Source organism: Vulpes vulpes, chromosome 1 (assembly GCF_048418805.1).
Source record: "Vulpes vulpes isolate BD-2025 chromosome 1, VulVul3, whole genome shotgun sequence".
Taxonomy (NCBI): domain Eukaryota; kingdom Metazoa; phylum Chordata; class Mammalia; order Carnivora; family Canidae; genus Vulpes; species Vulpes vulpes.
The window spans coordinates 124,055,836-124,072,465 of NC_132780.1; the positions used below are offsets into that span (position 1 = coordinate 124,055,836).

Below are 16,630 nucleotides of genomic sequence, written 5' to 3' on the forward strand. Positions count from 1 at the left end.
AAGGATTTGCTGAAGTTCCCTCAGACTCAAACTGTTAGGGCAGGAAGAGGCTTTGAAATCTACTTTAACCTAATTACTTCATAAATGAGAAGAAGGGGTGGACAAGAGATAAATGACTTGCTCAAATTCAAACAGTCGGTAAAACCAGCAGAGTTAGAATACGGCTACTCCATTCACAGCTGGAAGCTTACTTCCCCATACCATCTGCCTAAAATGTGGAAATATGGACAGTTTTGAAACCTCTGCTTCCTGAGAGAAAAACACAAAAACTTTAACTTTCTGCTTCCAACGTGAAGGTGAGAGGTTAAGCTGTTACATGCCATTTCCCGGAGGTAAAAGGTAGTATCCTTCCAAATGTCATGATGCACTTGCCCTGGAGGCTAAGTGAATGAAACTGAACACCAGATTTTTGCTGCAACCTGAAGGTTCTTTACCATTAAGAACTATGGTTGCTATTGATTCTGTGCGCCCAAAGCTACCCCATTCCTTCTTTTCCATTAACAAAGCCTATAGTCCCTTGGCCAGAAGGATGGGCATGTGTCCTAGACGTGGTTAATCAACCATTTCACAACGCAGGCTTACTTAACTGGTCTAAGTAAGGCCAACCAGAACCCTTCTCCAGAACTGTGACATAGATGCTACGAAAAATAACTCCTTCCCCCTCTCCTGCCATGTGGAGAAGGCAGTTTGCAGTAGGAGAGCCTTAGACCAACATTCCAAGAGAAATAGACATAAACAAAGATGAGAGATGGAAAGAGTCTGGCAATGTCAAATCCTCATTCCTGAGGTGGTTCCTTTGATTCAGTAGGTTAACCCCATGTCTTTATCGACTATAAAGCCAGTAAATTCCTTTCTTGCTGAAAATACTTTGAATTGAGTTTCTGTCACTTGAAACTCAAAAATGCTAACGTATACTGACCCTAGGAAACAGGACTAGGTATGTTACTCTCAATACATGAGAACTAATAAATGTTTATTTACTTATTTGCATTATATTGAATGTATTTAAGAGCTACTGATTTGGGCAGCTTGGGTGGCTCAGCAGTTTAGCACCGCCTTCAGCTCAGGGTGTGATCCTGGAGACCCGGGATCAAGTCCTACGTCGGGCTCCCTGCATGGAGCCTGCTTCTCCCTGTGTCTCTGCCTCTCTCTCTCTCTGTCTCTCATGAATGAATAAATAAAATCTTAAAAAAAAAAAAAAGCTACTGACTTATCTATCATCAGACTTTTCTGTTGTTTTTTGAGAGACTGTATAACATTTTTCTAGAAATATTTATATTTAAAGTCTTTGAAAATTTTTTCATTACAATATTCTCTTATGGTTTTAAAAATTGACACAACCACAGAAATTGTATCAATGAACATTTATTTAAGAAAAAATTTTTGATGCATTTGGACAGGCTCTACTATTTTTTCTATCTACCTTATCTGACACCCTACACTCACCAGCTTCATTGTTTCCATTATAAGCTGGCTGGTGAAAGTATCTGAGTTTGCTAACACTTCCCTATGATTTCCCTAGAATCAAAAACCAAAATCCTATCATAAGCTTTCTTCATGATTTTCAGTAAACATTTAATGTAAAATATATTCCAGTTAACATAAGCTAAATGAGATTTTATTTTATCTAGAATGTCAAGAAGATACTCTAGTCATCAACACAGTATGCTATAAAGCAAGTTTTCAAATTTAAAGCAAATCCAACAGAGATATGGCTATTTCAATGGAATTTAGTAGCATGCTTTTAATTTTTAACAACAGAAACCAATAACAATGAATCTCAGGACCTACCTCCAATAAGGCTCCAGTTTGGAAGAATTTCAACGGCTTTTCAATGGAATAATAAAGGCTATGGTAGCTACCCTTAGCCAGGTATGCTCTGACCAGTCCAACTGCTATAACCAGCCACCTAAGGGGAAAAAAAAAAGAAAAAAAGAAAATGAGCAGTCAAGAAAAAAAAAAAAAAAGGTAAGTAGGATTGGAGGTAATAGAAAATTTGGCAACAACAGATACTACTAAAGGTGACCTCAAAAATCAGCATCCTGGATTTATCAACTATGGCCTTCAAATGCCAAGCTGTAATGCACAGAAATGTTGCATCACCAACAGCACCCAACCAAGAGTGCTCTGCAAAAGCACAGTGGCACCTCACCCATCTGGAGCTCAGCTTTTTGGCAAACTTGCCTGTTGAGAACAAGGCCAAAATGAAGAGAATAAGCTAAATTGGTCCTTGAGCAGCTAAATTAAGTGCCAGAAGTCTAAGAGGAGAGAAGAAAGCTGTTAAAGGAAAATTTTAAATGGCCTGTGCAGTCAAAGGGTCTGTAATAATAATAGGGTGGAGGAAAGATGTTTTAAACTATTTTCACAAGTATCTCACAGAAACATACCCATACCCTACTCTTAAAATTGCAAATGAAATAAAAATAAAAGGTTGGTTTTTTGAAGAAGAAGAAAAAAAAAAGATTTTTCTTAAAGCTCAATTTTCCAAAATCAATTCAGTAAAAAAAGCCAGATCAATACAAAACACAATACAGGGAAGTGCTTAGGCATATCACTGTGAATGTTAGATTTCTGTTCTGTCCTCAAAAGTGAGTTTCTCAAACCCTGTAATTTTTTGTTAAGTTCTATAGTGAAACAAATGGATCTTTATTAATAAAGTATGTCTCCCTGAAAGCAGTAATAGATTTACCTAAATAAATATACAATCCTAACTAGGCAATGGGATATATGGTCTATGTCATTTCCAGAAACTAATCATACAAAGACATCAAATAAGAATCTGTAAAAGAAATGAATTCCTTAATGGTGTAACTGTCTCAGCATTAGCAGCCTACCAAAAATAAATAAATAAATAAAAAATAATAATAATAATAAAAAAGGACTGCTTTCCTCTCAAAATTCCAATTTCTCTTTTTGGCTTAAGACACCACTCCCTATCCTCCATCACCAGGAATAAAGGCTTCTTTCCTTCTTTCCCAATGTATCTTAAAATCTCTCTCCAGTCCAGTGCTTTTGTTAATGCCTTTGCCCACAAGAATTCACATATAAATAAATATAAAACACAAACTTCTGGACGTTCTTTTAAAAAATCACTCTCTGACCATTTATGCCATAAAGAAAACTTGCATCTGCACTATTTCTCCACTGGCCTGTGAATCAAGAGAAATTAGTTCTAGATCCAGATCTATGACTAACAAGTTCAGTGGTGTCAAGCTAGTCAAGCAAATCACCACCTCTCTGAACCTAGGTTTCAACACGGGCCATTTCCAATAAAGCAATCAAGTCTATGGTCCTCCCTATATATACAGCTGTGTGAAAAATGCAAAGTGCTGAAATGCTAATATGACATTAGCATTTGGGTTAAAAAGGGTGTGTCTGTGCGTATACATATCTGCTTGCATCAGCATCTGAAGGAATAACAAAATTAGCACTTCCAGAGAGAGGGGATCTGGGTGGAAGGGAAGGAGAAGAGAGAAGTTTCACTGCATGTTCTTGGGTATATTTTGAATCATGCACCTGCCAACGTAGTACTTATTTTAAAAATAACTAAAACTAGATGCGCACCATACAGTTCTTTAAACTTCTCTACATCTTTGAAATTTTTCCTAATAAAATGTTAGAGAAAAAAAATTTTTTTTTAAGATTTGTTTATTTGACACAGAAAGAGCACGAACAGGGAGAGGGAGAGAAAAAAGAAGCAGGCTCCGTGCTGAGCAGGGGAGCAGGGAGCCCAATGTGGGGCTGGATCCCAGGACCCGGGGATCATATAACCTGAGGTGCAAGCAGGTGCTCAACCCACTGAGCCACCAAGGCACCCAGGGGAAAAATATTTTACAAATGGATACAATTTAAAAATACATGGGACGCCTGGGTGGCTTAGTGGCAGAGTGTCTGTCTGCCTTTGGCTCAGGTCGTGAACCTGGGGTCCTGGGATCAAGTCCTGCATCGGGCTCCCCACATGGAGCCTGCTTCTCCCTCTGCCTGTGTCTTTGCCTCTCTCTCTCTCTCTCTCTGTGACTATCATAAATAAATAAATAAAAAATAAAAAAAAAAATAAAATCTTAACAGAAATACCTAACAAGCAGTCGGATCCTGTGACCCTCCCCTTCCAAAACTACGGGATCAGAGAACTAGAGGTACCTGGGAGCTCGCCTAACTAGGCAATGGATGGATACATGGTCTATGTTATTTCTAGAAACTAATCATACTAAGACATCAAATAAGAATCTGTAAAAGAAATGAATTCCTTCTTTTTTACAGGTTGAAAAGCGGAGGGCAAAGAAAAGCAAACGTGACTTATCCAAGGTCACACAGCCAGTGAGCGTCAGAACTAGAACTGGAGAACCTGCTGTGGCAAGAGGTGGAGCAGGAGGCAGCTGAGTTAGGGACCCGCTTGGAGGGGTCTATGCCCCCCCCCCCCAGCAGCTCTCGGCCTTGCCCCCACCCCGCCCCGCCCCGCCCCGCGGAGTCTCCACTCAGCTCACGCAGCTCTGCTCGGGTCAGCGGCCGGAAACTTTGCACGCGTCTCCCCATTACCTTCCAGATCAGAGCTCAGCCCGGATTTTGAAAACAGCCGCGCCTAAGTACGCGGGCGGTCCGCGGCCACGGCTGTCCCCACCGCCCCGGGGGGGCTCGCGTTCCTGGCCTGCAGCCCGGGCTCCCGCGGCCCCGCAGGGCCCGCCCGCCCCCCTGCGCCCCCGGGCCCAGCCGCGACCCCGACCCCGACCCCGACCCCGACCCCCGGCCACCCGCAGGGCCCCGCAGCTCGGCTCGGGCGCGCCCGGCCTCGGGCAACTTGCTCGGCGCCCGCGAGCCCCGACCCTGCAGGGCGCCCCCCCACCCCCCTGCAGGGCGCCCCCCCAGCCCCAGCCCCGACCCCCGGCCACCCCGCAGGCCCCGCCGGCCCCCGGGAACTCCGGCTCGGGCGCGCCCAGCCTCGGGCAACTTGCTCGGCAGCCCCAGCCCCGACCCTGCAGGGCGCCCCCCCCGCCCCACCCCTGCAGGGCTCCTCCCCCTCTCCGTCCCCCTGCGCCCCAGCCCCAACCCCCGGCCACCCCGCCGTCCCTGCAGGTCCCCGGGACTCCAGCTCGGGCGCTCCCAGCCTCGGGCAACTTGCTCGGCAGCCCCAGCCCCGACGCTGCAGGGCGCCCCCCCCCCGTACCCCCTGCAGGGTGCCCCCCTCCCTCCTTGCAGGGCGCCTCCCCCCAACCCCCTTGCGCCCCAGCCCCGACCCCTGGCCACCCCGCGGTCCCCGCAGGCCCCCGGGAACTCCGGCTCGGGCGCTCCCAGCCTCGGGCAACTTGCTCGGCAGCCCCAGCCCCGACCCTGCAGGGCGCCCCCCCCCGCCCTCACCCTGCAGGGCGCCTCCCCCTCTCCGTCCCCCTGCGCCCTAGACCCGACCCCCTGCAGGTCCCCGGGACTCCAGCTCGGGCGCACCCAGCCTCGGGCAACTTGCTAGGCGCCCCCAGCCCCGACCCTGCAGGGCGCCCCCCCGCCCCCCCCGCCCCCCCCCCGCAGGGAGCTCCCCCAGCCCCAGCCCCGACCCCCGGCCACCCCGCCGTCCCCGCAGGTCCCCGGGACTCCAGCTCGGGCGCTCCCAGCCTCAGGCAACTTGCTCGACGCCCCCACCGCCCCACCCCTGCAGGGCGCCTCCCCCTCTCCGTCCCCCTGCGCCCCAGCCCCGACCCCCTGCAGGTCCCCGGGACTCCAGCTCGGGCGCACCCAGCCTCGGGCAACTTGCTCGGCGCCCCCAGCCCCGACCCTGCAGGGCGCCCCCCCCGGCCCCCCCTGCAGGGCGCCTCCCCCTCTCCGTCCCCCTGCGCCCCAGCCCCGACCCCCTGCAGGTCCCCGGGACTCCAGCTCGGCGCACCCAGCCTCGGGCAACTTGCTCGGCGCCCCCAGCCCCGACCCTGCAGGGCGCCCCCCCGGCCCCCCCTGCAGGGCGCCTCCCCCTCTCCGTCCCCCTGCGCCCCAACCCCGACCCCCGGCCACCCCGCCGTCCCTGCAGGTCCCCGGGACTCCAGCTCCGGCGCACCCAGCCTCGGGCAACTTGCTCGGCGCCCCCCGCCCTCCCCTGCAGGGCGCCCCCCGCCCCACCCCTGCAGGCCCCCCGCCCCCGCCCGGGCCGCCCCGCCGACCGCACGGCCCCCTCCCGGCCGGCCCCGCGCGCCCCGCCTCCCCGAGCCCCGGCCTCACCCCGCCGTCATCACCACATTGTAGATGACCAGGTACGCCGTGGCCAGCGGCCCTGGGCCCTTCTTCTTCCGCGCGCCGCCAGCTTCTCCGGCCCCGGCCCCGGCCCCGGCCCGGACCCCCCCGCCCCCATTCCCCTTCGCCGCCGCCGCCGCCGCCATGTCGGGCGCCCGAGCACGCTCTCCCTGCGCGGACACCACCGCCCCGGGACCAGGCGCCGCGAGGGGGCGGAGGGAGGGGCGGGGGCGGGGCCGGGGCCGCGGGGCGGAGCCAGGGCCAGCGCCCACGGGCCGCCATCTTGAAAGAGGGCAAAGACTCTCCGGGCGCTCTCCGCCCTGCCCCCCCGGCTGGCTTCACACGCCAGCGCCATCTTGGGTGACGGTGATCGCCGCCTCTTGGCGCTCCGGGTTAGAGCCTCTGGCGCCATCTTGGATGCGGTCAGCGTCGGCTGTGGCCTCCTTCGCCAGTGCCGCCGCGTCTGCCGTCTGGAGGCTTCGTCGTCCCTGAGTGTTTTCTGTCCTTGTACCCTCGGCCTCCGTGACGGATGGGGAGCATGACGCCCTCGTTCTCCCTTCCCTCCTTGCTTCTGCCGACGGCTCTGGCCTCGCCGCCGAGCACGTGACCAGCGGGTAGGACGCCATCTTGGGTGCGGGTAGTTGACGCCGACGCCGCCCCCCTTCCGCCCCGGAGGCCCGCGACGGAGAGAGGCTCCCGGGCGGGGCGCTGCTCCGGGACTAGCCCCCGGGGTGAGGGGTGAGGGTTCGGCCGGCCGAGGTTTCCAAGCTGGACTTTTAAATGTCGGAGGAGCGGTGCGGAGCGGCAGACGGCCCGCGGGAGGCGTTGCCCGACGTGGCACGTGAGGCCCACGGCCCAGTGTCAGGGAAGGGTCCAGGGCGGCATCGGTCCTCCGGCCCCAGGCCGCGTGGGCGCTCACCTGTGGCCGCCTCACCTGGACGGGGACAGGGACGGGGACGGGGACGAGGTGGCGGGGCCCTGCGACCCGCTGCCTTTGGTTGGGTTTGATCGTTAGCAGCTAGTTAGCTAGTCAGCTAGTTAGCTAGTCAGCTAGTTGGTCAGCTGGCTAGTTAGTTCGTTCGTTAGTTATGTATTTAGTTAGCTAGTTAGTTCTTTAGTTAGCTAGTTCGTTATTAGTTATGTATCTAGTTAGCTAGTTGTTTAGCTAGTTATTTAGTTAGCTAGTTAATTCGTTATTGAGTTATGTATTTAGTTAGCTAGTTATTTAGCTAGCTAGTTCGTTATTTATGTATTTAGTTAGCTAGTTAGGTAGTTATTTAGCTAGCTAGCTCGTTATTTAGTTATGTATTTAGTTAGCTAGTTCGTTATTTAGTTATCTATTTAGTTAGCTAGTTAGCTAGTTATTTAGTTATCTAGTTAGCTAGTTATTTAGTTAGCTAGCTAGTTATTTAGTTATCTAGTCCTTTAGTTAGGTAGTTCGTTATTTAGTTATGTATTTAGTTAGCTAGTTATTTAGCTATTTAGCTCGTTAGTTATTTAGTGAGCTAGTTATTTCGTTTAGTTAGCTAGTTTGTTATTTAGTTAGCTAGTTATTTAGTTCGTTATTTAGTTAGTTAGCTAGTTTAGTTATTCAGTTATTTACTTAGTTATTTAGTTTAGTTATTCGGTTATTATTTAGTCAGTTATTCAGTTATTTATTTAGTTACTATTTTATTTATTTATTTATTAAATAGATTTTTATTTATTTATGATAGTCACACAGAGAGAGAGAGAGAGAGGCAGAGACACAGGAGGAGGGAGAAGCAGGCTCCATGCACCGGGAGCCCGACGTGGGATTTGATCCGGGTCTCCAGGATCGCGCCCTGGGCCAAAGGCAGGTGCCAAACCGCTGCGCCACCCAGGGATCCCTGTTTTAGTTAGTTATTTAGTTATTCAGTTATTTAGTTATTTAGTTATCACTCAGTTATTTAGTTACTCAGTTATTTAATTATTAGTTATTTACTTATTTATTTACTTAGTTATTCAGTTAGTCATTTAGTTAGTTATTCAGTTAGTTATTCAGTTACTTTGTTATTTATTTAGTTCTTTAGTTAGTTGGTGAAAGGCCCCTACCCGCTAATTTTCAGACATCTTAAATGCATTGCTGTATACGTGGCGGTATAAAATACTTATTCTAGAAAATGGAGCATCTGCGAGGTTGCACATGGGGTTGGGGGAGGGGGATTCCTGGCACAAAATGAGAGAGAAAGTCGTCTTCTGTGTCCCAGAGACCATTACAGTGGGAGGTGGTGGAAAACAAATCTGTGTCGGTTGGTGAAAGGTGTTCTCAGTTAGGAAGTTACTGCAGTAATCGGGTCCACAGGGATAGTGGTTTAGGCCAGCGTGGTCGTGATTGAGGTGATGAAAATGGCATTGAAATCTGGACGTATTTTAAAAGGGCTGCTAAGATTCGTTGGTGTATTAGATGTGGAGTAGGAGGTAAAGGAGACCTTATTTTTTTATTTATTTATGAGAGATACAGACAGAGGGAGGCAGAGGTAGAGGTAGAAGCAGGCTTCCTGCAAGGAGCCCGACGTGGGACTCGATTCCAGGACACCAGGATCATGCCTTGGGCTGAAGGCAGACGCTCGACCGCTGAGCCACCCAGGGATCCCCGATAAAGGAGGCCTTGTGAGCAAACTTTGGGAGAACTGAGTTGTAGAAGAAAGCATTTTGAAGGCAGAAATCAGTGGTTTTGTTTTTTTACGTGTTGAACCTGAAATTTTCATTAGACATCCAAGCGGAGAGATGGAGTAAAACCAATTAGATTTAGACCAGGTGCAGGCAGAGCTGTTCCTTCTGGAGGTGCCCAGGGAGAATCCATTCCTGACTTCCTCCAGCTTCTAGAAGTCACCGGCATACGTTGGCTCACAAGTTGCATCACTTCAGTTTGCCCTCTCTGAACTTTCACCTGCTCTCGTAACAAACAACCTTTGTAATTGCATTGGGTTTAACCAGGTGTTCCGGGATAATTTCCCCATAGCGAGATTCTTAACTTCCATCACACCTTCACAGCCCCTTTTGCCATATAAATAACCTTCTGGGGATTAGAATAGGGACCTCTGTGGGGGGCCATCCTATAACCTATTTACAGTCCATTGCCAAAAAAAAAAAAAAAAAAAAAAAGGCAGCAAGCAAGAAACCGCCCCCCAACTTGAGAAAAGTGGTATTATTTTTAAGCTATTATTAAATTTGCCAGAAAGTAAGAGATCTCCAAAGTGGGAGCTGCGAGAGGGCTTTTGTTTGTGGTGGTTAAGAACAGTAAATTGAAATTAGAACAGTGATGACTTAGCAAAAGCCAAAACCAGGATTTCTCTGAGGGCAAATGCTAGCGCGAGGGCTAGGATTGAGAGACTAACCAAAGGAGCTTTCTAGGGCCTCTTTTATAGGGATGCTGATCCCATTCCTAATCACTCTCCAAAGGCTCCACTTCAGAATACTAGCATGTTAGGGATCAGGATTTCAACACGTGAATTTTCGGGGAACACAAAACACTTAGATTATAGGTGCTATTTCCCCTGGCAAAAGGGATTTTGCAGATATGATTAAATCATGGACCTTGAGATACAGAGATTAGCCTGGATTATCTGAGTGCGCCCAACGTAATCACAAGAGTGAGGCAGAAAAAGAATCAGAAGGGGGAGTGACTACAGAAGAAAGAGCGATGCCATGTTTCTGGCTTTGAAGATGGAAGCAGGCTTGATACTCACTAGTAACAGTTAACATGTATCACAGTGTGCCTTTCTCATAAAGAGTTTGACAAATTAATTGTAATATCTCCAAACCTACTAGTGGTATATGAAACAATACCACTTTTTTAAAAGTTGGCATTAGAATGTGGAAAACATAAGAAGGCTTTTAGAATCTGGAAAACTAAAGGAAATGGATTCTCTCTGTAGCAAGAGATGCAGCCTTGCCAACATCTGATTTTAGCCCAGTGAGACCTGTATCAGACTTCTGACCTACAGAATTTTAAAATACTATACATGTATAGTTTTAAGCCACTAAGCTTGTGGAAATTTGTAACAGCAGCAACTGGCAATACAGCTAATATATCTCTATTGAATATCAGTCAAAAAGCACTATGAGAGATAATCACGATGAAAGGTTCTGTTCATCAGGAAAACATAATTTTGAGCATGTACATAATCACATGGTCTCTGTGCTAATATTCCAATTCTATGTAAAGAATAATAAAACATTATTGGGTGACATTAAGGAAGACCTAAAATAGCTGGAGAGATAGTGCATTTGTTACTGGACAGGAAACAAGTCTAAACTCAGGTTCGGCTGCTTGCCACTTGAAAATCAATACCTGAGACAAGGGATGGAGAGGAAGGTTGCTTTCCTTAGGAAGCCAGCAACCTGGGAAGATGGTGGACTAACATCTCAAAGAGCATCATCACTATCCACATGAAGTTGGAGGGATATAAAGAGGAAGGTGGAAGAAAAGGGAGGGAGGCTGTCTGCAGGAGAAGCGGGTGCCTAGGCAGTCCTATGGCGACATGACCCTGAACAGACTTGCTGGCATCAATGGCAGCTGCTTTCAGATGTAGTCAGGCCTTACCTTCCGGGAAGGTTTGGTCCTTCATTCCTCAAGGCCAATGGTCTGCAAACCTCAAGGAAAGTAAGTTAGTTCTGCTTACAGACCAAGGGACTTCGGTCAGCAAGCAAGAAGTGCATCAGCTTGAAGCAAGTTAACCCTTAAGACCAGCTTATGACTTGTCATAAATTGAAAGACTCCATATGGTAGAGGTGACAGTTCTCCCTAAATTAATTTGTAAATTGCATGTGCTCTCAAATCAGAATTTCATCAGGCGGTGGTTGTTTGTTCATTTTGGTTTCTGTGGAACTTAATAAGGAAATTTAAATGTCACATGGAATTGTAAAGGTCCAAAATTTGTCAAGATATTGGGAGAATTTGATCTATAATATATCAAGAGTTGTAAATTATAGTAAATGAGACAATATAGTGTTGGTATAGTAACGGCAAATAGGCTGATGGAGGAGAATAGAGAGCCTAGGAAACGTAGACACTTTGTGTATGACAGAGATGCTGTAGGGGAAAGATGGGCTTTTAAATAAATGCTGCTGGGACAGTTGGATATCCATATGGGGGAAAAAATTTCGCTTCCTCACAGCACACACACAAATCATTTCTAGGCTTAAATGTGAATGACAACATTTAAGGCTTTTAGAAAGTAATGTAGGAGAATATATGATCTCAAAGGTAAAAAGAATTTTAAAACAAGATAAAGTACCAACTGTAAATGAAAAAACATACATTTGACCAGATTAAAATAAAGAACTTCTGTTCATCAAAAGATAGAAAACCAGCGGGATCCCTGGGTGGCATAGCGGTTTAGCACCTGCCTTTGGCCCAGGGCGCGATCCTGGAGACCCGGGATCAAATCCCATGTCGGGCTCCCAGTGCATGGAGCCTGCTTCTCCCTCTGCCTGTGTCTCTGCCTCTCTCTCCCTCTCTGTGTGTTACTATCATAAATAAATAAAAATTAAAAAAAAAAGAAAACTCTACAAAGTACAGAGTGGGACAAGATATTTACAACACACATAATTAGAAAGGACTAACCTTCACAACATATAAATACTCCCTCAAATCAGTAAGGGATAATCACATTGAGAAAGTGGGCAAAAGACTTGAACTGGGACTTTACCAAATTAAAAAAAAAAAAAGACAAACATATGCAAATATCCTCAACTTTATTGCTAATCAGGGAAATGAAAATTATAACTGTATTAAGACACAATTAGCCATCCTCCAGGGTGGCTAAAATGAAACAGTTTGACAATACCGGTTGTTGGCAAGAACATAGTGCAGCAGAAGCTCCTGAAGCCGGCTGGTGGTGGTGGTGCATTCACTTCAGAAAATGGTTGGACATTATCTAGGAAAGTCAAAGGTACACATAACCCGTGAATGATATTCTGCTGCCAAGTAGATGTCCTTGAATGCCCCTAGGATACGTATACCAGGATATCCAAAGCAGTTTTGTTTATTAGCCCCACACTGAATACCACTCAACATCTTATATACAGTAGAATAAATAAATAAGTCATGACATGTTCTTACAGTGAGTTACTTTACAGCCATGCAAATAAACAAATTGGACCTCTACTTGACAACTTGGATGAATCCTATAAACGTAATACTAAGTGAAGTAAGGCATAAACAAATGTATATAGTATGATTCAGCTAAAGTGGAAAATCAGGCTAAAACTATGGTTTTTTAGGGATATATATACACAGAAAAAGCAAAGCAAAGCAGTGATTACCACCAAAGTCACAATAATGGATACTTCTGGATTAGAGCTCACCACCTGACTTAGGAGCATTTGATTAGGAGGCAACCCTCTCCCTCATCTCTTTATCTTCATAGAAAAGGTGACTTCTACACAAAAGAGGACTGTAGTGATCATTTCTAGGTTCCTACACAACGGAGACCAACTTAGTTAGAAAAGGATTGTATTGTAAGGTCAGAGGAAAGCTCACAAAAATTGATGGAAAAGTTGATTGAATGAGATTTGGAACATGGACAGGAAGCCATGAGAAATAAGGCAGCCAAAAAGAGAGACCAGATCAATACACAGGAAGAATCTGGTTATTATCCAGCAGCTTGTGTCATTGGCCTGACTACCATTGGGCATTGAATGCTGCCATTACTGGTCCCTCTCTTACCCCTGAAAGATTCAACACTGCCATTTGCTTCTCTTTGTTACTCCACGGTCAGTCAAGGTCTTTGGTAGGAGCATCTGATTGGAAGGTCACAAGCCCAAATTCTAGAGACATTGTTGCTGGCAAAGGGGCTATTTGCCTACACTTGAGCTTGCTTTTTGGAATTCTCTCCAAATAGTGTGTTTAAAACTGGATGAGCCACCCTGGGTGGCTCAGTGGTTTAGCACCACCTTCAGCCCATGGCGTGATCTCGGAGATGCAGGATCGAGTCCCACGTCGGGCTCCCTGCATGGAGCCTGCTTCTCCTCTCTTGTGTCTCTGCCTCTCTGTCTCTCTCTCATGAATAAATAAATAAATAAATAAATAAATAAATAAATAAATAAATAAATAAAATCTTTTTTCAAAAAACTGGATGGTCAGAAATAGAAGACACTCATAACAGGGAATATGAGAAAATATATTCTAGCCCCCCAGGAAGGAGGAAAAAGAAGTATGATTAGTTAAGATCTGTGAAATTCCCTGGGCCATGTTTTTACTGGGGTTCAAGACATTGTGCACAGTCATTGAAATGAAAGGCAGCCAGGCTATTTCTTCCTTCTGTCTTGTAGTGTACTATTCTCTCTCTCTCTAAAAAAAAAAAAAAAAAAAAAAAAAATTAATTAATTAATTCCAGTGTAGTATATATAGTGTTATATTAATTTCAGGTGTACAATGTAGTAATTCAGCAATTATGTGCATTACTCAGTGCTCATCATCTAAGTGTACTCTTATTCCTCATCACTTATTTACTTATTTCACCCACCCCACCCCTACCTCCCTTCTGGTAACCATGAGTTTGTTCTCTATAGTTAAGAGTCTATTTTCTGGGATCCCTGGGTGGCGCAGCGGTTTGGCGCCTGCCTTTGGCCCAGGGCGCGATCCTGGAGACCCGGGATCGAATCCCACATCAGGCTCCCGGTGCATGGAGCCTGCTTCTCCCTCCGCCTGTGTCTCTGCCTCTCTCTCTCTCTCTCTCTGTGACTATCATAAATAAATAAAAAATTTAAAAAAAAAAAGTCTATTTTTTGGTTTATCTCCTTTTTCCCCCTTTAGTTCCTTTATTTTGTTCATTAAATTCCTTATATGAATGAAATTATATGGTATTTTTCTCTGACTGCAGTTAGTTTGTTTCTAGGTATTTTCTTATTTTAGTGCAATTATAAATGGGCTTGTTTTCTTCATTTTGCTTTCTGCTGCTTTATTAGCATGTAGAAATGCAACAGCTTTCTGTATATTTGGTATCCTGCAACCTTATTGAATTCAGTACTAGCAGCACTGAAAAAAATTACCCACAGTAATTTTTGGTGGAGTATTTAAGGTTTTCTATTTATTGTATCCTGTCATCTACAAATAGTGAAAGTTTTACTTCTTCCTTACCAATGTGGAGGCCTTTTATTTCTTTTTGTCGTCTGATTGCTGTGGCTAAGACTTTTGGTATATGTTGAGTATAAGTGTTGAGGATTTTTGCATCTATATGTATCAGACATATTGGCCTATAGTTCTCTTTTTGTTTTGGTAACATCTTAATCTGCTTTTCATATCAGGGCAATGCTGGCCTCATAGAATGATTTTGGATACTTTTCCTTCCTCTTCCATTTAAAAAAATGTTTTACTTGATTCAATTTGCCAACAAATAGTATAACACCCAGTGCTTATCTCATCATGTGCCCTCCTTAATGCCCATCACCCAGTTACCGCATCCCCCCATCCTCTTCCATTTTTTGGAATAGTTTGAGAAGAATGAGTATTAACTCTTGAAAATATTTTGTGGAATTCACCTATGAAGCTGTCTGGTCCTGGTCCTGGACTTCTGTTTGTTGGGAATTCTTTGATTACTGACTTAATTTCATTGCTGGTAATTCAGTTTTTGGAGGCTTATAGGTTTCTAGGAATTTATGCTTTTTTGGGAGTGGGGATGAGTCTGGTTAAAGGTTTATCAATTTTTTTTAAGGTTTATCGATTTTATTGATCTTTTCGAAGAACCGTCTTCTAGTTTCATTGATCTGTTTTGTGTATTTTAGTTTCCAATTTGTTTATTTCTGCCCTAATCTTTACTATCTCCTTTTTTCTGCTGGTTTGGGATTTTGTTCTTCTTTTTCTAGTTCTTTTAGGTGTAGGATTAGGTTTTTATTTGGGATTTTCCTTGCTTCTTGAGGTATAAACTTCCTTCTTAAAACCACTTTTGCTGCATCCCAAAGATTTTAGACTATTGTGTTTTCGTTTTAATTTGTCTCCATGTATTTTTTTAATTCCTTCTTTTATTTCTTGGTTGACCCATTCATTGTTTAGTAGCATGTTATTTAATCTCCATGTATTTGTGGTCTTCCCAGATTTTTTTTCTTGAGGTTGATTTCTAGTTTCATAGTGTTGTGGTCAGAAAAGATGCATGATATGACTGCTATCATTTTTATTTTGTTGAGATTTGTTTTGCAGCCTTATAGGTGACCCTTTTGGTCTGCAAAGTTTCTGCTGAAAAATCAGCCAGTAACTTTGTGGGGTTTCCCTTGTATATAACTGTTTCCTTTGCTTTTAAAATTCTCTCCTTATCACTATTTTTTTGCTACTTTCATTACTGTATGTCTTGGTGTGGACCTCCTTGGGTTGATTTTGTTGGGGGCTCTCTGTACCTTCTAGATCTGGATTTCTGTTTTCTTCCCCCTTTTCTCTCTCTTCTCCTTCTGGGATCTCTATAATGTGAATGTTATTACACCCCATAATGTGAGTGGTGTCACTTAGTTCCCTAGGTCTATTTCATTTATTGTTGTTGTTGTTATTATTATTATTATTATTCTCTCCTGTTCAATGTGATTGCTTTGCATTACTCTGTCCTCTAGATTGCTGATCTGTTCTTCTGCTTCCTCTAGTCTACCATTTATCCTGTCTAGTGTATTTTTAATTTCAATTATTGAGTTCTTCATCTCTGATTGGTTCTTTATGTTTTCTGTCTCTTTGTTGAGGGTCTCACTGAGGTCCTCCACTCTCTTCTCAAATCCAGTGAATATCTTTATGACCATTACTTAAAAATCTCTATCATGCATATTACTTATCTCCATTTCGTTTAGCTCTCTCACTGTGATTTTATTCTGTTCTTTCATTTGGGACATATTCCCCCTTATCCTCTTTTTTTCTAACTGTCTGTTTCTGTGTGTTAGGAAAGCAGCTGTGTTTTCCATGCTTGAAAATAGTGGCCTTATGAAGAAGAGGTCCTGTCAGGCCTTGCAGTATAATGTCCTGTGTTTACCAGGACCTGGAGCTTCAGGAGTGTCTCCTATGTGTGTTGTGTGCACACTACTGTTGTGGCCGAGCTACTTTTGCCTTCAGTCCTGTCCTCTATGATGGCTCTCTTTGCCTGTGATAGGCAGAATTGTCCTTGTGCTGTTAGTGGGCCAGTATAGGGCTGCCGTGGGCTTTAGCTGAGTCCAATCGTGTGTTTGCCAGAGATGTGGTAGTCAGGAACTACAGGGTGCCTTCTCCTTGTTGTCCCCTGAGAAACTTTCTTTGGTGGTTGGGACCTGTAATCAGACCAGATGTCTTCCTTCAGTTAACTACTGGGGCTACAGTTGGACTTGTGTATGTGGTTATCTTCCCCTGTCTCTGGAGCAGGAGTCACTTTGGTTGGTGCTGGCCCCTATCAGGGCTGCTTGCACAATGCCAGGCTTGTGGCACTGCTTTGGATGGGCTCCAGCCAAGGGC

At 45.5% G+C, this 16,630-nt stretch overlaps 1 protein-coding gene across 1 annotated transcript in view; it reads right to left on the reverse strand.

The window, feature by feature from the left end:
* The window catches only part of HACD2 (3-hydroxyacyl-CoA dehydratase 2), a 112,910-nt gene extending 106,465 nt beyond the window's left edge, over positions 1–6,445 (reverse strand). Inside the window, exons 1-2 of the mRNA XM_072725257.1 lie at positions 6,196–6,445; positions 1,792–1,909 (exon numbers count right to left, since the gene is read on the reverse strand). Coding sequence (XP_072581358.1) covers positions 1,792–1,909; positions 6,196–6,353 — 276 coding nt within the window. The 5' untranslated portion in view covers positions 6,354–6,445. The remainder of the gene's footprint in view (positions 1–1,791; positions 1,910–6,195) is intronic.
* Between the last annotated feature and the right edge of the window lie 10,185 nt (positions 6,446–16,630).